Raw genomic sequence first — 27,998 nt, forward strand, 5'->3', positions numbered from 1 at the left:
ATATTATAGAAATAAGACAAAATTGTTCGACAATAATTGAATTTTTGCTAACCTAATCTAGTTTAGATAGTTGACTGAACATTCAAGGTCAAGTAACAATGATCAAGCGATTACTCGACGTACGAGAAGATCATGAAGCAGATTGCCCCATAAACCTCAAGCATGGCATCCTGCACATTAAAAAAGATGAGAAAACGTACGACCGAATCTTTGGCTTCTTCTAGAGACTATAAGTGGTCGCAGGTGCCGCTTTTATGCGCCAGTTTTCCAATTTTTTCCGGTAGTCTTGTTTACAATATGCTACAAAGCAAATGCGCTAGAAGTTTCCCCGATCCGACAATAGTATGGCCTAAGTAGGAGGTGCATAAAGTGCGATAGAGGCTATCAATTATCGCCAGGGAATCCGATAGAGCCTTTCTTTCATGGGCGTGGACTTTCGAGTGATTAGAGCTTTTTTGTATTAGATGAAGTTAATGTCATGTTATCAATTTCAATCTCAAAATTAGCCCGCGCAGAGGTTTAAGTTTGACAGCAGTTTGCCGCGCGTTGAAATCACCCCACTTGTCTTAAAAACTACAACCATGGCCGCGTCAATGATGACTTCGACGATTAGCTCAACGAGTAGCGTGAGTGGAGCGTCATCGTTGAACTCGTTGAACACAAGCGGATCTTTTACGTTTCGGAAGGATGGGGAAGATGGGTTTACGATCTACAACGGTAGCAGTTTAAGCAATGCGAAGAAAACAGCGCCAGAGTTGAGCGTGGTTTTTGATGGACATAAAATAGATCTGTTCAAAATGTCAGACGAGAAGAAGTGCATTGCAACAGCTAGACGCGTTCAGAAAGGGAGAAACGTATATTATGGGTTGACTCTCGTGAAACGTAATTGTCCAGTAATGCTAGTGGATAGGAAAAGGGCGTTTACTTTGTTAGACGGAACAGAATGTCGACCAAAGTTGGAGGAGAAAAGCTATACTGTCATTGACGCACGTTCTGGACTCGCAATGGCTACACTTGAACGCAATACGCGGTCTTTTAGCAAATTTGGCGTCTTGAGGCTGTTTGCCGCGCTGGACACGGACAGTCTTACTTTCTTGTTCATGAGCGTTGTAACCCTGATCAAGCTGCAAAGAGATAGAGATTCGTTTAATAATCTCAGTGGTATTATCTAATACAGCACGCAAACAACCACATCTCACATACCTTGCACACCACATACTTACCTCTACCCGATATACCTAATAATAATGTACAACTTAATCAAAAGAATCAACGTGCTTGCTGGGTGCGCGTATACCCTGAGCAGCCATTCTAAGCGTCCTGAACTCATTACTGGAGTAAACTTTCTGTGTGGAGGCAAAGTTAGCGGATTGTTGTTTAAACCAAGGTGGTGCATCGATAGTGGGTAATGGCTGAGAGGTTTTTTGGTGCACTCGGTCGTCATCCAAAGCTTCACCAGTGAGTTGAAGGAAGAAAGCGTTGAGTATACTGCGCTTGATGAGGTGAGTGAGTCGTTGCACACCTTGCAGTGAGTTACCCTGTTTGATCTGTAACTTGGCTTCATTTGCCCAGTCATTTACAATTGCGATATCATCCAACTCAATAATACGCGTCGTTAGCTGTGTGCCAGGTTGAGCGTGGTGGGAGAGGGCGAGGATGTTGATGAGAGTGGGTGAGTGCTGCGCTAGACTGACGATAAACGGGTGGTGTTGGTTGTGTTGTAAGTGGGTGGAGTAGCGTAGGAGAAGTTCTGAGATTTGTATTGGATGAGTTGAGGTGAGTGAATGAGTGAGTATTCCAGTGATTACAGCGTGGATGGATTGTAGACTAATTGAATGTGTGTTGAGGTGAGTGATTAGCGTTTCAATGACGTCATAATCATTAGCGTTATCGTTAATGCCACTGCCACTGCCACTGTTAATGATATAAGCAGAAGTTGTAAGAAGTGCAGCAGAGGAGAGTTGAGATAGTCTAAGAGAGAGATATGCAGCGTTTGTGAGGAGCTTAATTGTTCTGCGTGCTTGCTTGGCTTTCTGCCTTCGGTTGGCCAGCTCTTTAAGCGCCATAACCAGCTGTTCAAATTGAGTTGCCGTACGAGTTCCTTGAAATGCCGGGGTTCCTGAATCAATCAAGAGTGTTTCAATCGCAGTCTCTATATTTGTGAAATGACATAATTCATCGAGCGTGTATTGATTGCTGGTTATCTCCTCGATAAAATTCATCTTCACAGTTTCAACTCAACAGAATAATTTATGAATTTATTTATTTAATATTAACTCCCTTTATTTTGATCGATTAAACTTAAATTAGAAAAACTTTTCCATTTCTCCTTCTCTATCAATCACATTCACTGCGATGAGCAACACTAAAGATTTAAGCGAAGCTGAAATAGCCGCAAAGAAAGAGCGCAAGGCTGCAAAGAAAGCTGCAAAGGCTGCGGCAGATGCAACACCAATAGAAGAATCAAAGCCTTCCGAGCAAGACGAGAAGGCGGCGAAGAAGGCAGCCAAGAAGGAGAAGAAGAGGAAGGCTGAGGAAGGTGTGGATGGTGTACAAGATAACAACAGCAAGAACGAGAATCAGCCAAAGAAGTCCAAGAAAACACCTCCAGCCAGCACACAGGACGCTGAAAACTTCTTCAAAGAGAACAACATGACTGTTTCTGACAGTTCTATCAAACCTCTTCTCAAATTCGATGAGCTCGACGTCGAGAAGGCCCTAGTAAAGCCACTCACAAACTTTGAGAAGCCAACTCCTATTCAGAGCATCACTTGGCCTTGTCTTCTTCAAGGAAAAGATACTATCGGTATTGCAGAGACTGGATCTGGTAAAACACTCGCATTCGCTATACCTGGCTTATCGAGGCATGTTTTGAGCGATACATCCAACCACACTCCCTCAATCCTTGTCATTGCACCAACGCGTGAATTGGCTGTACAGACATACGACAGCATCCACAAACTCGACGTTACGCCCTCCATCTGTCTCTATGGTGGTGTGAGCAAGGAGGAGCAAAAGCGTGCGATAAAGAAGAGCAAACCGAGAGTGGTCGTAGGCACCCCAGGTAGACTGCTCGATTTGGTTAACGATGGTGGCATCGATTTCTCTAACATCAAGTATCTCGTCCTCGATGAAGCTGACCGTATGCTCGATCAGGGTTTCGAAAAGGACATTACTGCCATCATCGGTAACACCCCATCATCCCGCCAAACAGCCATGTTTAGTGCCACGTGGCCACAGAGCGTACGTGCACTCGCAGCGACGTTTATGCGTGATCCCGTTAGAGTCACTGTCGGGAGTGAGGAACTCACCGCTAATAAGCGCGTCGATCAAGTAATTGAGACTATTGACAATCCTCGCATGAAGGAGCAGCGTCTCAATGCACATCTCAAAAGTATTAGGAAGGAAATGGGAAATGCCAGAGTCTTGGTTTTTGCACTGTATAAGAAGGAAGCAGGTAGAATAGAGAGTACTTTAAGGAGAGGTGGTCATGCTGTTGGTTCTATTCACGGTGATCTCTCACAGCAGCAGCGTATGAAAGCGCTGTCGGATTTCAAGGATGGTAGTGTACCCCTCCTTGTCGCTACAGACGTTGCAGCGAGAGGATTAGATATTCCAAACGTAGAAGTTGTGATTAACGTTACTTTCCCTCTCACCATTGAAGACTACGTTCATCGTATTGGTAGAACTGGTAGAGGTGGTGCTTACGGGAAGAGCATCACCTTCTTCACCGATGAGGACAAGTCGCATGCAGGAGAACTAATGAAGGTTCTCAGAGAAGGTGGCTATGAGATACCTGAGGGACTGAAAAAGTATCCAGCAGTAATAAAAAAGAAGGATCATGGCTCGTACGGCGCTCACTTCAAGGAGATTGATCCAGATGCCAAGCCAAAGAAGATAACGTTTGATTGAGTTATTGGTGGTATTATAGATGTAGTGTATTTATTTGGAATTAATTTAAATGGTTATTATAGATACCGAAGAATGTCTGAGATATGTCTGACGTTTGTAAAGTACACAAGGAAGAAAATATTCCGGGGATTTAAGCAACTTTAAGTTATATATTAAGAAGTTGTAAAGGGTTTTTTCAGGAAAACCCATCAAACACCCTGGATAAACTTTATTCCGACGTCCAGTGCGACTCGCGCGGCTCATTCTCAGCTCACTCCGCGCAACGAGCAACACTGTCAACACCTCTAGCAATTGCACCTCGATGGAATCAGAAGAACGGGATTCTCCACGCGTAAAGTTTGATAGCAATAAGATGAGCCAGACGAGTCAGGTGATGAAGACGAGCCGGCGCGGAAGGCCGTTTGTACGAGACCTGCATGATCTGTTTAGCACGATGGTAGTGTCGTTGGAGTTAAAGACGCATCGGAATCTGTTCAGAACGTACCAAAATTCATTTACAACGGGTATGTCTGGTGTGTGTGTGTGTATATACTCAGCTAACGGCACTCACAGACGAAGCATGCAGCAACCTCCACAATCTGAAATTCAGCCAAAGCGTGCGTCTCCCAGATCCCAATAATCCGGCCAAAATAGTCACTACGACGTCGACGACTACCTTCTCAATGGATAGGCAGATGGCTAAGGGTGTTTGTCAAATATTCATGGATGCGCACCTCATTGAGAATGCAGCTGATGTCAGCGTCCGATCGTTTAAAGATAGGGGGATCTACATGCTCACTGGAAAGGGGTTGCATGTGCTTGAGCGTTTTATATCCAAAAATGGTATCAGCGCTGAGCACCTCATTGGTGTGTTCTCCACGCAATCCATATGTCTCAAGCTGCTCCACCTCGAAAGACGTCCGATTGACGATGAGATACTCATCAACAAGCAGATAATCCATGTCGTTTTCAGACGTTTTGTTGGCAGGCAGCCTAATTATCACATAGCGGGTGGTGTTGATAGGAGCAATGGGTTGGGCGTGAGCGATTTGCACGTTTCGAAGGGCAGTGTTACCACCGAAGCTGCAGAGGGCGACGTGCAGCACACATTCAACTCCCTCAACGCCCTCGCCTGGCTGCTCGACTTTACCACTATCGCTGGGCGTGACGAGGCCGCGGAGACGGCTGCCCACTTTGTCCGCTATGGCTTAATAGCGCTGGTGAGCGACAAGGGGAAGCGTGACGACGATCTCGTTGTGACTGTCAACTATATCAACCAAGGTAGCGAGAGTATAGTGAGTGAATAGAGGTTTTTGTGGGTCTTTTCTAACGCACGCGCGCGCAGGACTGCGAATTTAGAGCTGGCGCTAAATGCACATACGGAATTACAGCTGCAGGAAGACGCGTGGCGTTATGGGAGACAGGCTCGGTGGGTTCAGTGGGCTCGCCGAACGAGTCGGTAGAGTCTTTCGACCACTCCTCCCAATCCAAGCAGAGAGACAGAGATGGAGACAGGGATTCGCCCAGTCTCCACCGCCAGCAGAGCAGGGGCGGGCAGCTGCAGGCGCAGTATGCTCACGAGCGCACTCGCGATGCTGCCGTCGCTGTATCCGGTGCGCACCACAAAGAGAGCAACACTGGTCGTTTGAAGCAGATCCTTGACGATCCCGCCCTCAGAAGTCTCTTCCGTGAGTTCCTCAGAAGCAACTTCTGCGAAGAGAATCTGTCGTTCTGGCTCGATGTGCACGACTTCAAGAGGAAGTTCTCTACTACTTCCTCGGCCGTAGCGCGGCCGCAGCACTTTGGCATCTTCTCTAAACAGTCACATTCACATGCCCACGACAAGAAGGCGACACCAACAGCGATGCAGCAGCACCAACAAGACATCAACGCTATGGCGTGCGTCATCTACAACACTTACCTCGCACCCAGCTCACCAAGCGAGCTCAACATCGACCATGGGCTACGAGCGGAATTGGTGAGCTATATGACTGGGATAAAGCGGGAGGCGCGCGACAAGTACGGGACGGAGATCAGACCTGATACTGAGGTTGGGGAGGAGATTGGTATCGGACAGATGCCACTGCAAGCTTCGCAGGTCAGTCGCCTCATTTTCCTTTATGAGCGCATCCAAGCGTATATCTTCCGCCTGATGGCCACGGATAGCGTACCAAAGTTCGTGCGCACGGAACGTTTCCTCAATCTCATGAAGACTTTCGAGGAGTATCAGGCAAGCTTGGCGGAGAACGCGCCGCCTGTGCCTCCCCTTCCACTGCCAAAGGAAGGAGACAACAAGTCGCAGTCGCAGTCACGCGGCTCACTCAACACACCCTCCACTACATCCCTGCGCTCGTCGAAGAAAAGCCAGGAGGCTCTCACTGTTGGTGGTGCACACGCAGCTGCGAATTCCAATCCATCGCTGCGTAGTAAGAAGAGTTTCGGGGAGAATTAAGATAGCATAACAAAAATAATATGTAGGAAAGTAAGGATAACCAGGAGAAATCTTCTTCACGATTGCAAAACGTTCTACACTATACACCCACTAATTACTTAATCGATAAGATACTCTAAATGGACGAGATGCAGGCCATGAATCCATACACCCAATTAATATTACTATAAAGCACTTTTTAATATATTTTCTATTTACCATTGTGTTGGGGTGCTGGGTGTCGTGCTGTCCAAGTGTTTTGGAATGTCTTGCTGTTTGTGCGGGCATGAAATGACAATCTCAGTCGCGTGTTCGCCTTGTGTGAGCCTAATCAGGTACCGTTCCTTAGTTTTTTTTTTTATCTTGTCATTAATCACATGGAGAGTAGAATAGAATGAGCGAGGTGAGAGGAGGGGCTGTAGCACACTAACGCAGATCAGTCACACATCACGTGCACCCAACGCACACCCAATGATCGACGATATCGCTCGCACCCTCTCTGTCGTGGTCAGTGCTCTTCTCACCGAAACGACGTAACGCGCGAAAAAGCACACAACACGGAGCGTACACGGCAATGTCGCTGGCGAGCTGGTTAGACGGCGTGAACAAGAAACACGCGAATACGGTGTACGCGTCGCCAGAGCTGGATAGGGTGGGTATTCGTGGGTGAAGGAAGGTGACTGACGCTGGCCGCAGGAGTATCGCAGCATCCGCAGACGCCGTTCGAAGAGCCTGGGCGATGTAGGGGGGAAGAGTGTTATGGAGGACACAGTATCCACAGGATCCACACCTGCCACACCACTCACACCCTCCAAACCGCGACATATTCAAATCCCTCAGTCAAATTTCAATCCGCGGGATAATACGCCATCCAAGTGGTCCGGAGGCGCGGGATTGAAGACGCCGACACCGACGACGAACCGAACACCCAGAACACCTAAAACACCTAAAACAGTAAATTCTCCGAGGTCTCCGAGGTCTCCACACGCACACGCATACACACACTCCTGGACGCAGAACAGAGTCGTAGGCGCATCTCTCTTCTCCAACACCTCTGCCATCCCCTCGCCCAAAGAGAGAGGTATTCCAGTATCGCCGAATGTTTCATCCAAGAGACGCGCCGAACGCAGCGAACGCGTCGAGTATCCAGGCTTTGCAGAGGCTGTCAATGACGGCAGGAGACACAGACCACCCGTCGTCAGCCACCACAGCGATGTTTTTGGTATAGCGAGGAAAGGTGGCAAGCTGAGTGCTGCAAACACAGCTTGCGACAGTGAGGAAGATAAGGAGGATACGTCTGCGAGAAGAGCATCTCTGCGCAGGTCATCATCAATGAACAGCAAGAGTAGAACTGGCGGTGACGGTGACATTGGGAATTGCAATAGCACTAGCAATAAGGTCACATACACCCACACCAACACCTCTCAGTACCCCATCCAAGAAAAAAAAACGGACAAAGAAAAAGGACCTGTAATGAGAGCGCGTCAACCGAATGTCCTGAGAAGATGGCAGCCGGAGAGTGCAGAGGGGAGCGGCCAGAGAGGGACAGGCGCGCGGAAGGTATCGCCCTCACTGCGACAGCTGAAAACACGTTCGTTGCCAACCTATCCAACTTACTCAATGGGTGAAATGAGTGGGATGACTCAAGGCGAGAGAAACAGCCATGTACACAATGTACACAACACGCTCACCTCAGGTCATTCTAACACTCACACACCCGCGCGCGCAACTGAAAACAGCACCCCCAACGACGCAGACAGCGAGGCTGGAAATGTCTCACAGTCGAGTCTGGTGGAGTTGGAGGTGAGCGAGGGTGAGGATGCAACGCAGTTTGACCTAGCGACGACGCCACGCCGCGATATTTTCAGCAGCCTGAGCGACAGAAGCAACACTACCAGCGCGCTTAACGCACTCAGCAACACCCACAACCCTGCACAGCTGTTCCCGCACGTCGTCGCTCCAAAGCCGCTGCATGTGCACGTAGGCAACCCCCTCGGACGTATAGAGGAGGAGGCGAATGTGGTGCAAGTGCACAGGCCGCTGCCGGTGCAGCCCAAAAGGGTAGAGGAGGTGTCACATGGGAGTGTGAGTGCGGCTATGGGTATGGGTATATCAAATGCACTAAGTGCACGGAATACACAGAATGCGCCAAAAACAGACATTCAATCACACCTTTCACAGCTATCACCCCTCTCTCCCAACAGAGGAAGACCACTGCCTTCTCCACACGGAAGCAACACCAACAGCCCGCTTGCATCACCTAACCTACCAACACCAAGACACGCAGCTCTGCCAACTCCTCCACCTTCTTCTCACGCCATTGGCGCCTTCGCGGACGCTGTGCAAGCTAACCACCAAAGCAACCCGCTCAGACCTTCGCGCAGCTATAAACCAACGTTGAGTAGAGTGAGTTGTTGTTAAGAAAGCTTACACCGCAACTGACAAACACAATAGCGCTTCAAAACACACGTACTAGATTGATATGTACTGCCACGATTACTATCGAATACCAAGATATGCTAATAATAATACGGAATGCAAATATTAATATTTCATTATTTTATTCATAATACTCACTCGTAATAATAGTCATACATAGATAATTACAACGGGTTGTCCCGATTATACTGCTCTATCATCTCACTCGAAAAACCTGGTGGACCGAGTTTAAACCAGTCGATGCCATACATGCCCATAAAGTTTGCATAAGGGTAGGGTACCGTATGAGCAGTAAAACTTTTATCCCATTCTGACATGAGGTCTCTGTCGTCCATGAAGCTGTGCACGGTGCTGTTTTGGAGCATGTAATCAAGCTGTCGCATATACTCCTCCTTGCGTCTGCGTATCTCCTTATCTTCACCGCGCGCTTTATCCTCTTTCTGTTTCTTGGCTGCCTGGCTCGCTTTAACGTCGACATTGCTCTCTGTGAGTTTGAAGAGGTCGTTCAGGTCGAGGTGGTTCGGTGTCGTTTTACCTGAGGTAGAAGACGGCGATTGTGTTGTTGGTTTGTTTTTCTTGAAGCTGGGCATCTCCTTGATTTCTTTTTTCACTTCCTTTTTCACCTCTGTTTTGGGCGGATACTGTGCTTGCTGTGGTTGCTGTGGTTGTTGGGGAGGGTGCGTAGGTTGTGTAGTATCTGTATTATCTAATTTTGGGTGACCATCTTTACCCTCCTTAGTCTCCGCCTTCAAACCAGCTCGTTGAGCTCTGTCTGCTTTGAGAGCATCAGTTTTATCCTTTGCTTTAGCCAGCTTCTCTTTGTCACGCTGTTGCTTCTCTTGGAGTTGTCGAGCGTGTCTTTCTTTACGTTCTTGTACCTCATCCAATTCTCTCTTTTGGAGAGGTGGTGTATGGGTTGGTGGTTGTGGTGCTACTGCTAATTTCTCTGAAGGCTTTGAAACCTTGGTGGTTGTAGTAACTTTAACATTGTTTTTAACGGTTGATTTGGAGTGTAGAAGGTGCTGTCTAGGTTGTTGAGTGTTAGGCAGTTGAGAAGTTCCCGGTGTGGGGCGATGAGAGATGCTTTGCCTGGGCTGAGTTGGGTATGTGCCTGGAGGGGTACCGTGAATGCCGCGTTTGTTACTGCCTGTCGGAACATCATCATCATCATCACTCGAATCGATAGTTCTCTGCTTCTTGAACGGATTTCTCTTCTGCTTATTAGAATGATTATCAGAAGGAATATTATCAAAGTCACTATGGTTGTCACTCCCACTACGATCATCCATATCCTCGGATCTTTCCAGATCCCCGGAGTCATCGGAGACAGAAGAATCCCTTGTGGGTGACATTGGCGGTGGTGAGGATAGTGGTGACGAGTTGATTGACATGATGGTTGTAATGTAACCAGAACCACCAACAACAAAGAAGGAAAACAACGAAATGATGAAATTTAAATTTAAAATAAAAATAAATCCAACGCGCGGGTTCTCCACCAAAATAAATCAAGACAGCTTTACAAACACACCGCAGTCGATTCTATCACTTACACAGCGGCAACTACACAAACAACCAAATCATCCAATTGGTATTCTAAAGAGTCTTATTGAAAATTCTTTACCTGGATACAAACACCTTACAGCACCTTCACCCATCGTTTCTACTTATAAAAACTTTGATCAGCTTGAATTTCCTATAGATCATCCAGGAAGATCTTTATCTGATAGCTATTACTTGAACAAGGACACCATCTTACGGACTCACACTTCTGCTCATGAATGTGATGTCTTTAAATCAAACACAAATAAGTGGCTACTCACCGCAGACGTTTACAGAAGAGATGAAATAGATAGCTCGCACTACCCCGTATTTCATCAGATGGAAGGTGCTTGTGTTTGGGATGATTCAAATCAAAACGTTGAAAGTTCCATTCAAGATGAGTTGAATGCCTTACATAACTCACTCACTCAATCAAACATCATTACTCACGATGAAACCACTCTCAACAACCCAAACAACCCCTTCCAAGTCTCTCAAAGGCCGTCTGTCGCTGAACTCACCGTAAAACACCTGAAACTCACCCTGAATCTTCTAGTTTATAACTTATTTGCAAATATTCACCACCAACACTCCTCCCAACCCCTACAAATTAGATGGATTGAAGCTTACTTCCCTTGGACTGGCCCTTCCTATGAACTCGAGGTTTTATGGGATGGCAAGTGGCTCGAGTTACTCGGATGCGGTGTTATGCAACAACGCACCCTTCAACGGGCAGATATGCCTCACAAATCTGGTTGGGCTTTCGGTCTCGGTTTAGAGAGAATTGCTATGGTTCTCTTTGGTATCCCTGACATAAGACTATTCTGGTCACTCGATAGTAGATTCCTTGAGCAGTTTGAGCAGGGAAAAATTACCAAGTTTGTCCCTTACTCAAAATACCCACCCTGCATCAAAGATGTCAGCTTCTGGGTCGATAAACCATTCCATGAGAATGACCTCTATGAGATTATTAGGGAAATTTCTCAAGATCTAGTAGAAAGCGTTGAATGTGTAAGTAGAGCTTCTCCGTCTGTATCATATCCCTCTCATCCACCTTCCAGATAGACAACTTCACTCACCCAAAAACTAACCGCCATAGCCTATGCTATCGGATTAATTACAGATCGATGGACAAGAACCTCACAAATGAACAGGCTAACGAGATGCATGCTAGGATTGTACACCAGCTCACTCAGTCTTTCGATATAGAGATTAGATAAAGTTGTACCTCGCTGATTTGATCACTGCTTCCGAAGTCATTCTTCTACTATAATTAATTTGTAGTGTACATTGCCACCACGTATCACCACGCTACACGCCACCATTTTAAATTAAAATAAACACTCGGTCTCGACACCTCCGGAATAGCGGGCGCCGGAAATCGATCAGGCCATTGGATGAATATCAATAACTTTTTAAACTTTGACTATTTCAATCACTTACATCTTATTTACACATAAACACTTGAACACTCCAAAACACAAGTAGATTGCCACATTTGACAGAAAGGACACTTAGTACACATAACACACATATCACACTCAATACATCCTATGGCTACCCCAATAACTCCAGACGCTGCTGCAAACGCTGTCGAAAAGACAATAGATTCGAATCCAACTGAAGATGGTACCTCCGAGGCCACAGAGAAGAATGCTCACTTTAACATTGGCAAGAAAGACTCTAGCCAATCCCTACACAGTGAAAATAAAGACGTTGAAATCACCACCCCCTCCCAACCAAAGCCTGCGTCCTTCCCTGAAATGTGGAAGTACGCAACCCGTTTCGAGTTAATTCTCAATGCAATCGGTATATTTTTCGCATGCGGCGCAGGTGCCACTCAGCCATTACTCTCTCTAATTTTCGGTAGAATGGTGTCCACAATGACCACTTTCCAACAACGCTCTGTCGCTTATCAGGCAAATCCTTCAATTCCCGCAGTCGAACGCGCTTTCGATGCCGCTGTCGACGATCTCACTGATGAGGTCAACATGAATTGCATCTACCTTGTCGTTATCGGTGTCGCCATGTTCATAGGTACTGCTGCATACACCTACATTTTCAGTTTCACTTCGGAAAAAATTTCACGCCGCATCAGAGAAAAGTATCTCCATTCCGTTCTGCATCAAGATATCGCATTCTTTGACAAGATTGGTGCTGGTGAGATCGCCACGCGTATCGAAACAGACACTCATCTCATCCAGATGGGTATCTCGGAAAAAGTGGCTACTGCTGCCATGTACATAGCTACTTTTATTACAGGTTTCATCATCGCATTCGCCCGTCAAGCTAAATTGGCTGGTGTCATGTTCATCATCGTTCCTTGCATTGGTGTTCTCGGTGGTTTGCTCACCACTTTTACCTCCAAATATCAGTCACGCTCGCTCGACAACATCGCCGAATCAGGCACTCTTGCTGAAGAAGTCATTTCTACCATTCGTACTGCCAAGGCATTCGGCTCTCAGGTTCTTCTGGGCAATTTGTACGACACACAGCTCTATCAAGCGCGTAAACAGGGGTACAAATCTGCTTCTGCAAATGCACTGGGTTTGACAGGGGTGTTTTTCATCATTTATAGTAGTTACGCGTTAGCATTCTGCTGGTAAGTGTTTTCTCTACGCGTCTTCGTCTGACACTTTAAAGGGGTACGACTTTAATTCTCCGCGGTGAAGCAAACACGGGCAAAATTGTCAGCGTTTTCATGTCCATCCTCATCGGTGCTTTCTCTCTCGCAATGATCAACCCAGAGCTGCAAGCCATAGGTAAGGGCCGCGGTGCAGCAGCCAAGATCTACGAAACGATCGAACGCGTACCCTCCATCGACAGCTCCAACGACGACGGTCTCAAACCGGCCACTGTCGATGGAAATATCTCTTTCACAGGAGTGAATTTCTCCTACCCCGCCCGAGCGGACGTGCAAGTAATGAAGGAATTCACCGCCACCTTCCCCAAAGGCCAATTTACAGCGCTAGTCGGAGCTTCTGGCAGTGGAAAGAGTACATCGGTCAGTCTGATTGAACGTTTCTACGACCCTCTCTCCGGCACCGTGAAGCTAGATGGTGTCGACCTGCGCGACCTGAATGTAAAATGGCTCCGCAGCAAGATCGGTCTAGTTGGACAAGAACCCATCTTGTTCAACGACTCGGTGCGCGCAAATGTCGAGCATGGCCTGATCGGTACGGATATGGAGGGTTGGGATGATGAACGCAAGCTGGAGCTCGTCGTGCGTGCGTGCACGATCGCCAATGCTGACGGCTTCATCAATACTCTCCCAGAAAAATATGAAAATTCTGTTGGTGAGCGTGGTATGCTGCTGTCAGGGGGCCAGAAGCAGCGTGTGGCAATTGCGCGCGCTATCGTGTCTGACCCGCCTATTTTGCTGCTCGATGAGGCGACTGCAGCGCTCGACTCAGCGTCGGAATCTATCGTCCAGAAGGCTCTCGACCAGGCTGCACAGAACCGCACTACGGTCTCTATCGCTCACCGTCTCTCTACTATTAAGAACGCTCACCAGATCATCGTAATGGGCGGAGGTGAAATTATCGAGGTCGGAGATCATGCTTCCCTCACGGCTAAAAAGGACGGCGCTTACTCTACCCTCGTCGCTGCGCAATCTTTGGCACAAGCTAAGAGCGATGAAGCTGCTCAGTCTAAAGGTGATGCAGGTGATGAAGGTGAAGGTGAAGATGGTGCAGGATTGGATGATGAATACCACGACAAGCAAGAAACACACGACGAAAAGCCCCTCGAGCGCGCACAGAGTGCAGGTGGCCGTTCCATAGCCAGTGTGGTTCTCGAGCAGCGTCGCGAAGAGCAGGGCGATTGGAAAGAGAAGCACTACTCCTTTTTCAGCGTCCTTGTTGAGCTCGTCAAATTAAACGTCGGTGCTCGTTGGATGTACGCTGTCGGCGCTGCAGCTGCCGTCCTCACTGGTGCTGTCTATCCATGTTTCGCTATCGTGTTCGGTAAAACACTCCAGGACCTCTCCCTCGATCCAAGCTCACCAAATTGGCACGACCGCATGAGACATAGCGGTGATAGAAATTCCCTCTACTACTTTGTCATCGCTATCGGCGCCTCTATCGCCATCTACATTCAATCCCTCTCCATGCATTCGGCTGGCGAGGCGCTCACTTATATCCTCCGTCATAAATCTTTCGCCAAGCTGCTCAGATCTGACGTTATGTACTTTGATAGAAAAGAAAATAGCACCGGTGTCGTTACTAGTGAACTCAGTTCGAACGCGCAGAAGGTAGGTGAATTCTTTGCTCTTTATCATTGCAGTACTGACATAAAATTTTAGGTCCAAGGACTTGCTGGCGTTACTGCAGGTACGATCTGTCAAAGCATAGCGACTTTGATCTGTGGTATAGCCGTCGGAATTGGCTTCAACTGGCGTCTCGGTCTTATTGCAATGGCCTGTATTCCTTTTACGATCAGTGCAGGCATTACTAGGCTGCGCATCGTCGTCCTGAAAGACAAGAGGGTCAAGAAGGCCTACGAAGACTCGTCACAATTCGCCTGCGAAGCGGCTGGCAGTATTAGAACAGTAGCGAGTTTAACTAGAGAGGATCAGATTACTAAATACTACCACGATGCCCTCGAATCACCATACCAGGAAAGTGTCAAGAGTGGCGTCTGGGCGAGCGCCCTCTTTGCACTCGGCCAAACGCTAACCTTCTGGGTTCTTGCTCTTATTTTCTGGTACGGTAGTGGTCAGCTTACTCGGTTGGAGGTTGACCTTCAAGGCTTTTACGTCACACTGATGGCGGTCATCTTTTCCAGTATCCAAGCAGGAAATGTGGGTTCTGATGAGCGTTATTGTTACCTCTACTGACTTTAACATAGGTGTTTGCATTCGTACCTGACATCTCCAGTGCGAGGGGTGGAGCAGCGCGCATACTGAAGCTGCTTGACACAAGGCCAGAAATCGAAATTGACAACGAGAATGTGGATGGAAAGCACCTCGACAGTGTTGAAGGACACGTTACATTCGAGAATGTCCACTTTAGGTACCCAACTCGTTCAGATGTGCCTGTACTTCGCTCGTTAGATTTGGAAGTAAAACCAGGCAGCTATGTAGCGCTTGTCGGGCCTAGCGGGTGTGGAAAGAGCACTACGATTCAGCTGATGGAGCGCTTTTACGATCCAACATACGGTTCAGTCAAGCTGGATGGACATGAAGTACGTGACCTAAATCTGAACAACCTCAGGTCGCATATGGCGCTTGTATCTCAGGAGCCTACTCTATATGCGGGTACAGTCAAGTACAACATCCTGATGGGTGCTACGAAGCCACACGAGGAGGTCAGCCAGCAAGAACTGGAAGAGGCATGCGCAGATGCGAACATACTTGAATTTGTGCAAGGTTTACCTGATGGTTTTGAAACGCAGGTTGGTGGGAAGGGTACGCAGCTGTCGGGAGGACAGAAGCAGCGTATTGCAATCGCTCGCGCGCTCATACGTAAACCCAAGATACTGCTGCTGGACGAGGCTACAAGTGCACTCGACCAGACGAGTGAGGCGGTCGTGCAGGCTGCGTTGGACAAAGTAGCCTCGGGTAGGACAACCATCGCTATCGCACATCGTCTCTCTACTATCCAGAAGGCGGATAGGATATACGTCTTCAAGGATGGGAAGGTGAGCCAGGCTGGCACACATAAAGAACTCATCGAGGAGAAGGGCGGTCTGTATGCGGAACTAGTCGCCCTCCAGACGCTTTCTAAGCGGGATGCTTACATGAGTTATCACTGACGCCACTGCGAACGTACGTGTACACGTACACGTACATTCATCTTATGCATTAATTCATGATAAATATTTTTAATATTGAGTATAATCAAGTAATTAATACATGACGCAGTCCACCTCGGCAACGGCTCGATCAAGTGAATGAATTTAGTAAAAATGGAATACACGGGGTTAATTGGGTGATCAGTTGGTTCGCCGTGCGCGATGCATGCGTTAGAGGGTCAGAGGGTCAGTGCGTTCGTGCGTCAATTACGAAATGTGCGTATTGTAGATATTGGAGTGTACATAAGGTTGTAAAGGGTGTATATGATGTGTATATCGCGTTTATATTGTCTATATTATGTATATATGAAAGTGGGGTATGTTCAAGTAGAATCTACATGGTGTGGAAGAAAAGCCAAGAAAGCCAGAATATTCAGGGGATGACAGGACACAGCTTTAGCATTTATTCACGTGTAGATTGAATGTCTCGGGGGTTGTAGAGTGTGTGCCTGAATGTTCTGCAGAGAGGGGAAAGGCAGGGAAATGAAAACGAAGAAGCTGAGTGATGAACAGGATTTGAAATAGAAAAGTCCCGTGTACTCCGCGTGTTCGATGTGTGTTCCCCGAGTGTTCCCGCGTCTAACCAGTGCTGTCTGGGTACACCAAGGTAAACAACTTAGGAGTCGATAGAGAAATAAAAATAAAAATAATTTAAAAATAATTGAATTTTAAACATATGTGTTCCTTACTTCATGTCCTCGTTGGTTTCCCCTCGTCACTAAAACCAAAGCTGGGAATTTAAATTTAAAAGATCGATAAAAATGCAACGATCCTGGCCAGCGAATTACGTGCTACAGACGCCGATATTAAGGAAGCTAGCGGCTGCGAATGAGGAAGCGTGGTTGAGTGCAGGTGGGTGCCGTTGATTTGCTGGCAATGCCAGGACTCAAGTTCATCACAGCGAGCACCGCAGAGGCTATGAATGATGCAGAGAGAGCTCTAGTTAGCTACCAGAATGCTCTAGTGCACTCACCGTACTCAGTAACCGCTTTGAGTGCTGTCGGTGGTATTTATCGGGCAAGAGAGAATTATCCAAAGGTTGGAATATATTTGAGTATATACACGCCACCCTAATTATCCTAAATAGGCCATCGAATTCTACCAAAGAGCCCTCAACGTTCACCAAGATAACGGTGATATTTGGTCGTCGCTCGGACACGCTTACTTGATGATCGATGACCTCCAAAAGGCGTACACCGCCTACCAACAAGCCCTCTACCACCTCCCTGCCCCTAAATTACAAGATCCAAAGCTCTGGTATGGCATCGGCATCCTCTATGACAGATACGGCAGCCTCGAACACGCAGAAGAAGCTTTCGCTGGCGTTATCAAGATTGCTCCCGAGTTTGACAAGGCTAACGAAATCTATTTTAGACTTGGCATTATTTATAAGCAGCAACAAAAGTTCGCCACTAGCTTGGAGTGTTTCAGGTACATCCTCACAAGTCCCCCCAAGCCTCTCTCCGAGATCGACATTTGGTTTCAAATTGGCCACGTCTATGAACAACAGAGGGAATTTTCTTTAGCCAGGGAGGCTTACGAGAGAGTCCTTTTGGAGAACCCCGAGCACGCTAAAGTTTTGCAGCAACTTGGTTGGCTCTATCATCAGACTTCCTCCAACTCCTCCAACAACAACACCAACAACTCTGATCAGGAACTCGCCATCCAGTACCTTACAAAGTCTTTAGGCGTTGACCCCACTGACCCTCAATCCTGGTATCTTCTCGGCAGGGCTTACATGGCCGGTCACAAGTTCAATAAGGCTTACGAAGCTTACCAGCAGGCTGTTTATAGGGATGGCCGCAATCCCACTTTCTGGTGCTCCATTGGTGTTCTTTATTACCAAATCAATCAGTATAGGGATGCTCTAGATGCTTACTCCCGCGCAATTCGCCTTAACCCTTACATTTCTGAGGTCTGGTTTGATTTGGGTTCTTTATATGAGAGTTGTCACAATCAGATCTCAGACGCGATTGACGCGTACGCAAGAGCTGCCGATCTCGACCCTACAAATCCGCACATCAAGCAGCGTTTGCAGTTGTTGAAGAATGTTCAGGCTAACGGGGGCTCTGTTCCAGCAGCACCTGTGCCTCAGGATGTACACCCCACTGCCTACGCCCAACCACAAGCTGTGTCCAATACCACTGCAAACAGCGACTCTACTCCGCAGTATCAACCTACAATCGAACCCTCCGATGGTATGCAGCGTGAGCAACGTGAGCATCAGCAGAGAGTGATGCAGGTTCAAGTCCAAGCTCAGGCTCAGGCTCAGGCTCAAGCTCCACCTCCAACTCAACTTGCACCGCCAGGAAGAGATGTAGAAATGGAGCAAGTACCTCAGTACGCTGCTATCCCCGCTAGACATATCACTTACCAGCGCAACTCTCCCGCTGCACGTTCGGCCGACCAAACACTCGTCAGTTACGCCCCTCAATACGATGAGTCGGGTAGGCCAATTGTTGATTGGGAGGGCAGACCGGTTTCTGTGCAAAGGTATCACTCACCTGTCGCCCCTGAGAGTAGGAGAGGTTCTAATTCGGCGCAGGCTTCTATGCAGTCCCCCAATAAGCCTGCTCATAACGCTCACCCTCCACATCTCTCCCAGTCATATGATAGAAGTGTCGGAGTCGGTGTCAATGGCGCGCCTCGTTCGCGTTACGATCCTCGCATGGACCAGCGTGAGCAGGTGCAGCAAGTGCAAATACAACAGCAACAAATCCAGCAGATGCAAATGCAGCAGACAACTCAGCAGCAAGTGCAACAGCAACATCACCCACAACACAAAATTACGAACGCTCATCAGGAATCACCACCTCGCATAACACCGGCAAAGTCAGCGAGAGGGCGCAAATCACTCGCACAGGCGCAGTTGCAACGCATAGAGAGCAACGATGCGGCTGCATACACACCGCCCGCGCTGGATGCAGGTGCTTACGCTCAGGTTCAACCACGCAGACCCACTCCGCGTGGCCGCAGTGGTATGAGTGGAGGAGTGTATGGAGTGGGTGCTGGAGCTGGAGCTGAAGCATCTGGAGCACCTGGATCAGTGGAATCGCCGCAGAGAAACACACACACACACAATCAAAGCATGGCGAATATGAATAATGTTAAAAATGTCAATGTGCGCGCTCAACAACAGCAAGCGACAGCAGTGCATTTGCATCCACGGGCGCATCCACAATCGCAGTCGCAGTCTCAATCTCAACCACACTCTCATCAAGCAATCGCAGCTCCTTCTACATCCACCTATGCGCAATACGCAAACCACAATAATGGCCGTTACAGCCAGTCGCCGCAGTCAGAAGACGATAGCAATGGTGCAACGCTACACAAAGCGCATACTCACACTCAATCTCAACCTCATCACACTTCATCATCTGCCGCACCTGCAGTTCCGCCCGTCGCGCGTTTTGTCGACGAGGACTACGACGAGGGTGCAGCAGATGCGCTCATGGGACTGGCAGGAGCGGCAGCAGCTTCGGATCGAATGGCGAATATGGAAAGCAATGCGAATGTGTCAAACAAGGCAGACACGAACACGTCCTCAATGAGTGTACCACCGTCAATACGCGAAATGCGTGATGTGGATAATGAACCAGAAGTGCTTCAGCCTACACCGCATCGTCTCAGCGTAATGCATGACAGCATCGGCATGAAGAAGCGACATAATGGAGAAGTCGATGGAGTTGATACACGTGACGCACCAGTATCTGCATCTGCATATGACGCACCAGATACAACCCCACATGACTCTCACCTTCCTCCTAATAAAAGACTCAAGGAGGTACACGTCGAGACTGACCCAGCGGCATTCCCGCGCAAGCATAGCATGAATACTATGGGCACTGTGGGGAATGTGGATGAGGGGGATGAGATGGAGGAGGATGAGCTGGATGAGCAGGGGCAGGGATATGATGAGAAAGATGACAATGAGCAGAATGAGAAAGACGAGGAGCAGCAGCAGCAACAACAACAACAGCAACAGCAACAGTCACCACACTATCAACATGACCCACACCCACGTCAACCTGACCAAGAAAGGCAGGAAATGCACGATATGCACGACATGAAGGATACTCAGTGAGGAGCAAGCAGAGCAATCCAAAAGGCAGTATAACAGGAATGGCGGTGGTGTATAATTGTGTGTCTGGCCACTTGCTCTATTACAATCCAACTAACCACCTCACCTTCTCAACAGATTCTAATCTTGTTCCATATATTTATGCCAACAACCTTGTACACAAGCTAAACCACAGCCATACGCATATGCATAAGACGTTTTCGTCACTCGACTTCATAACGATTCTTCAACATTCCTCACTCAACTGTAACTGATCGACTCCAACGGATTCGTAAATTGAATGACTTCATTGCTTACCTCCACCTGTTGAGCACTGTCTCAAAGAGCGCAACATTCCGTCCAGCTAAAAGATATGTCAAATCTTATTAATCGCTGTAAAAACCTCCATCAGCTAAAACAGACCCAACACAACCAATCAAGTTTTATTAAAGTCTCTGAAATGCTCTATGGGGGTCCTGGTACCTGGCGGTGACGTTACCATGGGTGGAGGTTATTCGAATCACTTATGGATGTATTTTTTAAACAGCATTTTTTAATGTATTGGTTTACGTTTGCTGTATTTGCCTGTTTTTATTTTCGGAACCATTTGTTTGACATTATTGGGAGGGGACCGTGCCTGTATGACGTACTACTCAAAAATTATTTAAGGTCCGAACTCGTCTATTAGTCTTTTATATTACAACCTTTACGAAATGAAATTCTCAACCGTCGCTCTCTCTGCTCTCACTGCTGTCGCTGCCGCCGGTCCAATTGTTCAAAGACAATCACTGGCTGATGGTCTTGACAAAGGTATCAAAGAACTCAACAACAATCTCGAGCCTGTTACCGAAAACACCCTCGATGGTGTAAACAGCCTTGTCGGTGATATCCTCATGCCAGGCGAGGGAACAAACGAAGCCCAGAACATTCTTTATGATGCCAACTCTCAAACAGCAAAAGGAGTTAAGGAAGTTCTCAACGCTACCAGAGATTACATCAACAGCATCTTACAAGGTGATTTGACCGAAGAGCGCGGCAACCAAGTCATTGCTGAATTCAACAAGGCCAACAAGGACCTCAGTGGTGGTTTGAGCACCTTGTTGAACGGTGTCCAAGACACTCTCCAAAAGATAAACGAGAATGCCCTTGACTTGGGTCTCTTCCCAGAAGAAGTCCAAAAGTACTTCAACCAATTCAACGGCAACACCAGCGATGCTGCCACTGAGTTGGTCCAAGCCGTTAACCAAATCATCAACAGCATCTTCTACAACAACGGTGCTAGCCCACAAACTATCCAAAACCAGGTCAACCAAGGAAACACTGATCTCACCAACGCACTCGAGGCTTTGTTGAAGGGTGTCAATGCAATCCTCAACTCCGCAAACTAAGTTAGTCGTGACTTTGTGAAGGATTCACCTTTGTCACTATAAATTAATCTACTATCAATTTAATTCATTTGTTATTCATTCAATATGTTTGCCTTACGCCGAAAATTTGTTAGAGTTGCAGCTCGATATCACTCGGAGAGACACGGTAGAGCAGGTACAGATGCTCGACACCGCCTCTTCGATGCGTCAACTTATTATTGACTAGTAAATATTGGAAGTCCATTGGGCTTGAAAAGGCTCTGTATACGCGAAAATTATAATACAAGTAACGTCTTTGTCGTCCTAAGTCCTCAAGAGCTTTTAAAAGTTAAAAAGTTAAAACATCTCGATGCTAGTCGCTATCATTACGAGCTGTTCACTGAGCATTTAAGCGAGGGCTTTAAGATAAGGAAATATCATCTTTAGATTAAATTATAATAAAGAGGGGTGCTTTGCCCGTTGAGGCATTTGAACGCTTATTACGCAGGTTAGGTTCAAGTTTGTGAAGGGTGAGGTATTCTGACCAAAAAAGTTTGAAATAAGGCACCCCTACCAAATTGTACTGCATGTATCACAGCTTTCGTTGTAATTTACTTTATGTATTAATCTTTAAATTTTCAGTATTTTTCAGAAAAATGAATATCAGGTCGTACAAAAACATGAAAACAAGATACATAGAGCACAAAGAGATCAAAGTTACGAAAAGTACACTCCCCTTCAAACATGCACATGCTCCGAGACCAAGTCATCGTCGACGACATCCAAGTTGAGGATGGCCTTCTGAATGATTTCAACGCCGTGTAAGAGGTCACTTTCGTCGATTACGAGTGGGGGAGCAAACCGAATGATATTTTTCTGGGTTGGTTTAGCGAGCAGACCGTAGTGTTTAAGGAGAAGGCATATTTCCATAGCGCCTCTGCCGCGCTTCGACTGGGACTCATCGATAACAACAGCGTTGAGAAGCCCCTTCCCGCGCACCTGCAAGATGAGGGGTGAGGGGATATGGCTGACAGCGTCTCTGAAGAGGTTGCCAAGGTGGACAGCTTTATCGCAGAGATGCTCATCGACAATGACGTCAAGCGCCGCCATTGCGACGGCAGAAGCGAGCGGGTTACCGCCGAATGTCGAGCCGTGGCTGCCCTCAGTGATGGTGAGCATGATGGGTCTGTCTGCGAGCACAGCCGAGACGGGATACACGCCACCTCCGAGTGCTTTTCCGAGCGTGACTATATCAGGACGTACGCCTGAGTGCTCGCTGCACAGCATCTTGCCTGTGCGCCCGAGACCCTGTTATGAGTGTGTGAGTGTGTGTCTCACTCTCTCAGAAAAACAACCCACGGTCTGTATCTCGTCCGCGATAAAGAGCACATTGTACTCCTCGCACAAACGCTTAGCAGCGCGCAGATAGTCTTCATTGGGCACGACTATCCCCGCCTCGCCCTGGATGGGTTCGACGAGGAACGCAGCGGTCGAGTGACCGTACTTGCTGAGTGCATAGTGAAGATCATCTATGGAGCCATACTGGATAGGTCTGCCGTCGACGTGAGCCTGGAGCCCGGGGACGAATGGACCGTAATGCGTAGTGGAGGCGGGGTCCGACGAGAGGGAGATAGCGGCAATAGTGCGACCGTGGAAATTGCCTTGTGGGGCAAAAACGCGCGCTTGGTCTTCACTCACCCCCTTTACGCGATATGCCCAGCGACGCGCCATTTTCAGCGCCGTTTCCACCGCTTCAGCCCCCGTGTTCATCGGGAGTACCATATCGTAGTGCAGGAGAGAGGTTAATTTGCGCGCATATGCCGGGAATACGTCGTTGTGGAATGCTCGACTGCTCAGCGTTAGTTTTGAGGCTTGGGCTGTGAGTGCGGAGAGAATCCGCGGGTGCGAATGGCCTTGGTTGACGGCGCTGTATGCACTAAGGAAATCCAAGTACGAGGCCCCTTCCACATCCCATACTCGCGCTCCTTCCCCACGCTCAAGCACTACGGGTAGTGGGTGGTAGTTGTGCGCCGAGTGGGCATTCTCGAGTGCGATGGCGGTGTCTGTTGTGCGCATTGTCTAGTGAATTTAGAAATTGAATTTGAAATTATATTTTAGATTCAGATGATCGTCGTCGTCGTCGTTCAAGTTGCCGCTAATTCCCGGTGACATCAGTTGATTTACCGACGCGATGAAATATATTAAAATTAGCATATCAGATAAGGTGGCAGTGGTGGAATTGGACAGGTGGGAGTTGAACGCGGGCGCTTGGAATGTTTGCTAACCAAACGCTCTCACCGTCACCCAGGCAAACCAAGTGAGCCACGGGAGAGCAAGGCGAGACACGCACACTAACATTCTGACACAGGCTAAATGCATTCACGCGCGATATGTGGAGGGAAATGCGAGACGGTGGGTGGGCGCATGCAACAACACAATTACACTTACACTCACACCGCTCATAGCACTCACGACTATCAATCGCGATGCAGGCGTGCGTGCGGTCGTGCTTGTAGGTAATGGGAGGGTGTTTACGAGTGGGGTGGATGTGAAGGATGCGATGGCTGCGATGGATAGTATCAGCGGTAAGGCTAAAGCTGACGTTGACGGCGACGCTTTGCAGAAAAGCATACAGATTCGCGCATACATCGAAGAGTTCCAAGAGGCCATTACAGCGATAGAAAAATGTGCGGTGCCCGTGATAGCCGCGCTGCACGGCCAAGTGGTTGGATTGGGCGTAGACATAGCGTGTGCGTGTGACATACGCTACGCAGCGCGTAGCACACGCTTCAGTGTGAAGGAGGTGGATCTGGGTTTGGCAGGTGGGTAGAGAACGAGGAGAATTTTCACTGTCTCACATTATCACAACGCACATTGCACCACACACCACATTACACCTCACACAGCTGACATAGGCACGCTTCAACGCCTCCCTCGCATTACTGGCAATGATGGTCTCGTCAGGGAGCTGGCATATACGGGCCGTGTGTTTGGGGCAGCTGAGGCACTGCAGATGGGATTTCTGAGCGGTGTTTCTAGCGCATCTACACGTATGAGTGCATTTCATATGGCTATGTACACAGCCACTGCTATCGCGGAGAAGTCGCCGGTGGCCGTTATGTCGACCAAGAAAATTCTCGCTTACAGTCGCGATCACAGGTGGGTGGTGGCTTGTGGTGTGTGAGCTGGCAAAGGCTGATGTGTTTTTAGTGTTGCTGAGGGACTGGCATACACAGCTCAACATAACTCAGTTGCGCTACAGAGTGGAGATGTGGAGGTGGCAGTGAGAGGAATGAGAGAGGGAAGAAAGGGGGTGTACAGGGATAGTAGGTTGTGATGGTATTTTTATGTATGTACCTGGTATAAAGCCAAAAAAAAAAGCTCAATAAAACTCAATTTCAAGATATAGAAAGGCAATGGACTGAGGATTGAGAATATTCAAACCAGCAGGGTTGAAGGAGGAATAGTTGATGTGGTTTAGGGATTTCTCAAGTGAGGATATGTGTTTTTGAAAGTGAGACTGTTTGAACCAACTGAGTGTGTATAAGGACAGTGTGTCGAGGAGGTGATCGAGTACAGCCATCCAGGGATTGAATGCTTGGAGGAGGATGTTGTTTATATGATCGACGGCAATTTTGAACTCGTCAACACCGATTCTGCCCTCTAATTCCATGGGGAATGTTGATTTGAACTGCCAAACTTCACCAGCGCGGTAATCTCTATCAAGCCTAATCAATTCACGGGGGAGGTCTATGAGAATCCTATGAGACTGAGGTGTACCGAAGTTTTTGAGATTTATGGGGGGATTACTGTGAGTACTATGATTACTATGATTACTGTGATTACTATGACTACTATGACTACTAGTGTGACTGCTATTGAAATTACTAGCCTGTTTGCTTGAATTATCCATAAGCATCCTCTTTCAAGAAAACAACGATGGCTCAGGCTCAGGATTTAACGTGGGTAAGTGAATATAAAATAAAATAATAGAAACCCAGACTAATAAATTTGAAGCATTTACTCCAATTCTTGGATCGACACTTATCACTCCCACTAGTAAATCACTTGACTGAGTTGGGTATTTACAGCCAGAGTGATTTAGTTGAAGCGCAGTATGAGCTGGTTAAGAATACAAACATGGTTGACTACATGGAATCACTCAAACCCGGTAACACTGAAAACCCTGACAAATCCCACTTAATCCACAAGCAAGAAGATTTTGAAGCCACGAGTGCTGCGATTAGACGGGCGTTAGAGGACCAGGATATTAAATCCCAGATTAGCTCCCACGACAACACCAAGAACTGCGAAATCCTCACCTCCAAATTCAATTTACCTGTGTCTTCTTTCGAAGTGCTGTATGAATATGGCACTTTTCAATTCAGCTGTGGTAATTACACAGCTGCTGCCGAGTATTTCTATCACTACAGACTACTATCCACCAACTCAACCACTCTCCTCTCCTCCCTCTGGGGCTTACTCGCTTCTAATATCTTGAAAGGTTCTTTCGACGACGCTCTCTCGAATTTCAACACCCTTAGAGAGTCTATTGATCGTCAGCAGAACTCTCAAGATAAGGGTACTGTCGTACAATTGCAACAGCGTACCTGGCTCTTACACTGGGGTTTGTTCATTTTCTTCAACCACCCACAAGGCCGTGATTTACTTGTCGACCTTCTTTCACACACTGCTTACCTTAACACCCTCCAAACTGCCTGTCCTTGGTTATTAAGGTACTATGCCACAGCTGTCATTGTTACAAGCAGAAATTCACCCCAACAATCTAAATTGATTAGGGATTTAGTTAGAGTGGTTACTATTGAGCACTATCAATACACTGATCCAATTACTAAACTCATTGATGCTCTTTACACTCACTTCGATTTCACTCAAGTTGAAAAACATCTCAAAGACACTGAAAAGGTCTTTGTACACGATTTCTTCTTATCTTCCCACCATCTCAAACAAGTCTTCTTTAACAACATACGTTTTTACATCACACATGCTTACTGTCGTATACACTCGCATGTCAGTGTTGCTGAAGTGGCTAATAAGGTTGGATTAAATGAAGCATCTTTCTTACAGTGGTTGAGTGAGCAGCCGGAGCAACAAAATGACAATGAAAAGGCATTTATCGTCGCCTCAGACAACACCATCCACATACCTCACAATCAACAATCCATTGTCACTTCCATCCTCGACAGATCTGCTGCCATTGCTCTACGCTCTCAATCCATCAAGAACGCCCTTGATAGCGCACTCGAGTATCCACCAACACCTTCAGCAGATGTTGAAGTCAAGTGAGATGTTTCAGGTTGAAAAGTCTTCAAATTTCAAGCTTCAAGTTCCAAGTTCCAAGTATTTTCACATGCATTTTCTTTCCCCTTTTAATCATCTTGATAATTTCTTTTCTTCATTTTCATTTTCCATATCTCGTTGCATTCCTCTCGTTGCGTCATAACCACCATCATGACACTGCTTCAATCCACGCACGCAATTCTGCCAACAGAAATAAACTCCGCCAACGACCTCCTAGCGTATCACATATACGCCATACTTGTAAGAGCACATGGAAAGCACCAGGTCCAATTCGATGGAGTGAGCCAAGACGGTGAATCAGAATCCGATAATGAGCAAGATGACGCTATATGTCATGCTATCAGCGTAAACGAGCCACCTAAAGAAATCCGCGTTGTTAGTCTTGGCGGAATTAGCAGGAGTGTCGTCTGCGTAGATCATAGTGCAGACGACGATATACGTACTCAGGTTCTATCTCTCGATAAATACCTAAATGTTGGCGCTTTCCCTGTTAAGCGCTCTGCTATCCATCGCGCTTTTCGCTCTCATGATGAATCTTTACAGGAAAGTAAATTGGCTTTGATGGGGAGTGATTTGGAAGCGGTGCTCTTTAGTGGCGGTGTGGACAGTGCAGGTGGTTTAGGTGGTGTAGCAAGTGCAGAGAGTGGCGGGACTGCTGGCAAGATTGAAAACACTTCAAACACCTTGAACGCCTCGAGCACTTGGAATTCATCCACTGCAACCCCTTCACAGCGCTCGTCACAGATAACTGCAGACACGACGCATATGGCACACCCAGCACAATCCAACACCCATCCTCTCAACATCGGCAGTGGCGACCTAGATCCTTTCCAGTCGTACACCCATCCACCAGGTTCATCGGGTGCATTCCCTGGCGCACAGGGCATGTACCCCACTCGCGAATCTTTCCAATCTTTCCAATCATCCATCCCACCCGGCGCACGCTACGATCCTGTCGCACCCGTTTTTGGTCCTGGTGGCGGAGTGGGTGTCGGTCGCGGTACTGGCAGCACTGGCACACCCAACCACCCACGTAACCCCCCTTTCTCTCACTCTTTCCCTCCTAACCCTGACTTTGACGAGCCTATGCCGCCTGGCAGTGTGAGTTTTAGTCTTTAATATGTCACTCCACTCACGTCATTCCAGTCCAACATGTTTATGTAGGCATACCTAAGAC

The 27,998-nt window shown here is 47.6% G+C and overlaps 15 protein-coding genes across 15 annotated transcripts; 11 read left to right on the forward strand and 4 right to left on the reverse strand.

The window, feature by feature from the left end:
• Positions 1–581: 581 nt before the first annotated feature.
• Positions 582–1,172, forward strand: J056_001162 (uncharacterized protein; the record flags this gene model as incomplete). Its single annotated transcript, XM_009270885.1, has 1 exon — positions 582–1,172. The coding sequence occupies one exon, from the start codon at positions 582–584 to the stop codon at positions 1,170–1,172; it is 591 nt and encodes a 196-aa protein (XP_009269160.1).
• Positions 1,173–1,256: 84 nt separating this feature from the next.
• Positions 1,257–2,066, reverse strand: J056_001163 (uncharacterized protein; the record flags this gene model as incomplete). Its single annotated transcript, XM_009270886.1, has 1 exon — positions 1,257–2,066. The coding sequence occupies one exon, from the start codon at positions 2,064–2,066 to the stop codon at positions 1,257–1,259; it is 810 nt and encodes a 269-aa protein (XP_009269161.1).
• A 289-nt stretch (positions 2,067–2,355) lies between these two features.
• Positions 2,356–3,912, forward strand: J056_001164 (ATP-dependent RNA helicase DBP3; the record flags this gene model as incomplete). The annotated part of the gene is made up of 1 exon (XM_009270887.1): positions 2,356–3,912. The coding sequence occupies one exon, from the start codon at positions 2,356–2,358 to the stop codon at positions 3,910–3,912; it is 1,557 nt and encodes a 518-aa protein (XP_009269162.1).
• A 301-nt stretch (positions 3,913–4,213) lies between these two features.
• Positions 4,214–6,343, forward strand: J056_001165 (Developmental regulator flbA; the record flags this gene model as incomplete). Its single annotated transcript, XM_009270888.1, has 4 exons — positions 4,214–4,282; positions 4,342–4,424; positions 4,478–5,186; positions 5,237–6,343. 4 exons carry the CDS (start codon positions 4,214–4,216, stop codon positions 6,341–6,343), a joined length of 1,968 nt encoding a protein of 655 aa, XP_009269163.1.
• A 553-nt stretch (positions 6,344–6,896) lies between these two features.
• J056_001166 (uncharacterized protein) lies at positions 6,897–8,803 on the forward strand (the record flags this gene model as incomplete). Its single annotated transcript, XM_009270889.1, has 3 exons — positions 6,897–6,974; positions 7,019–8,728; positions 8,777–8,803. 3 exons carry the CDS (start codon positions 6,897–6,899, stop codon positions 8,801–8,803), a joined length of 1,815 nt encoding a protein of 604 aa, XP_009269164.1.
• Positions 8,804–8,925: 122 nt separating this feature from the next.
• Positions 8,926–10,152, reverse strand: J056_001167 (uncharacterized protein; the record flags this gene model as incomplete). The annotated part of the gene is made up of 1 exon (XM_009270890.1): positions 8,926–10,152. The coding sequence occupies one exon, from the start codon at positions 10,150–10,152 to the stop codon at positions 8,926–8,928; it is 1,227 nt and encodes a 408-aa protein (XP_009269165.1).
• A 487-nt stretch (positions 10,153–10,639) lies between these two features.
• On the forward strand, positions 10,640–11,520 carry J056_001168 (uncharacterized protein; the record flags this gene model as incomplete). Its single annotated transcript, XM_009270891.1, has 2 exons — positions 10,640–11,311; positions 11,362–11,520. 2 exons carry the CDS (start codon positions 10,640–10,642, stop codon positions 11,518–11,520), a joined length of 831 nt encoding a protein of 276 aa, XP_009269166.1.
• A 333-nt stretch (positions 11,521–11,853) lies between these two features.
• On the forward strand, positions 11,854–16,054 carry J056_001169 (Leptomycin B resistance protein pmd1; the record flags this gene model as incomplete). The annotated part of the gene is made up of 4 exons (XM_009270892.1): positions 11,854–12,902; positions 12,944–14,552; positions 14,604–15,101; positions 15,149–16,054. 4 exons carry the CDS (start codon positions 11,854–11,856, stop codon positions 16,052–16,054), a joined length of 4,062 nt encoding a protein of 1,353 aa, XP_009269167.1.
• An 800-nt stretch (positions 16,055–16,854) lies between these two features.
• Positions 16,855–20,177, forward strand: J056_001170 (General transcriptional corepressor ssn6; the record flags this gene model as incomplete). The annotated part of the gene is made up of 3 exons (XM_009270893.1): positions 16,855–16,945; positions 16,995–17,131; positions 17,181–20,177. The coding sequence occupies 3 exons, from the start codon at positions 16,855–16,857 to the stop codon at positions 20,175–20,177; spliced, it is 3,225 nt and encodes a 1,074-aa protein (XP_009269168.1).
• Positions 20,178–20,866: 689 nt separating this feature from the next.
• Positions 20,867–21,541, forward strand: J056_001171 (uncharacterized protein; the record flags this gene model as incomplete). Its single annotated transcript, XM_009270894.1, has 1 exon — positions 20,867–21,541. One exon carries the CDS (start codon positions 20,867–20,869, stop codon positions 21,539–21,541), a length of 675 nt encoding a protein of 224 aa, XP_009269169.1.
• A 696-nt stretch (positions 21,542–22,237) lies between these two features.
• Positions 22,238–23,575, reverse strand: J056_001172 (Ornithine aminotransferase; the record flags this gene model as incomplete). The annotated part of the gene is made up of 2 exons (XM_009270895.1): positions 22,238–22,807; positions 22,859–23,575. 2 exons carry the CDS (start codon positions 23,573–23,575, stop codon positions 22,238–22,240), a joined length of 1,287 nt encoding a protein of 428 aa, XP_009269170.1.
• A 115-nt stretch (positions 23,576–23,690) lies between these two features.
• J056_001173 (uncharacterized protein) lies at positions 23,691–24,836 on the forward strand (the record flags this gene model as incomplete). The annotated part of the gene is made up of 6 exons (XM_009270896.1): positions 23,691–23,746; positions 23,808–23,816; positions 23,868–23,911; positions 23,965–24,321; positions 24,415–24,658; positions 24,710–24,836. 6 exons carry the CDS (start codon positions 23,691–23,693, stop codon positions 24,834–24,836), a joined length of 837 nt encoding a protein of 278 aa, XP_009269171.1.
• Positions 24,837–24,881: 45 nt separating this feature from the next.
• Positions 24,882–25,412, reverse strand: J056_001174 (golgi familyn subfamily A member 7; the record flags this gene model as incomplete). Its single annotated transcript, XM_009270897.1, has 1 exon — positions 24,882–25,412. The coding sequence occupies one exon, from the start codon at positions 25,410–25,412 to the stop codon at positions 24,882–24,884; it is 531 nt and encodes a 176-aa protein (XP_009269172.1).
• A 26-nt stretch (positions 25,413–25,438) lies between these two features.
• On the forward strand, positions 25,439–26,806 carry J056_001175 (Eukaryotic translation initiation factor 3 subunit E; the record flags this gene model as incomplete). Its single annotated transcript, XM_009270898.1, has 2 exons — positions 25,439–25,465; positions 25,517–26,806. The coding sequence occupies 2 exons, from the start codon at positions 25,439–25,441 to the stop codon at positions 26,804–26,806; spliced, it is 1,317 nt and encodes a 438-aa protein (XP_009269173.1).
• Positions 26,807–26,971: 165 nt separating this feature from the next.
• On the forward strand, positions 26,972–27,985 carry J056_001176 (uncharacterized protein; the record flags this gene model as incomplete). The annotated part of the gene is made up of 2 exons (XM_009270899.1): positions 26,972–27,922; positions 27,968–27,985. The coding sequence occupies 2 exons, from the start codon at positions 26,972–26,974 to the stop codon at positions 27,983–27,985; spliced, it is 969 nt and encodes a 322-aa protein (XP_009269174.1).
• Between the last annotated feature and the right edge of the window lie 13 nt (positions 27,986–27,998).

The sequence above is a fragment of the Wallemia ichthyophaga genome (genome assembly GCF_000400465.1).
Source record: "Wallemia ichthyophaga EXF-994 unplaced genomic scaffold scaffold14, whole genome shotgun sequence".
In the NCBI taxonomy this organism is placed as follows: domain Eukaryota; kingdom Fungi; phylum Basidiomycota; class Wallemiomycetes; order Wallemiales; family Wallemiaceae; genus Wallemia; species Wallemia ichthyophaga.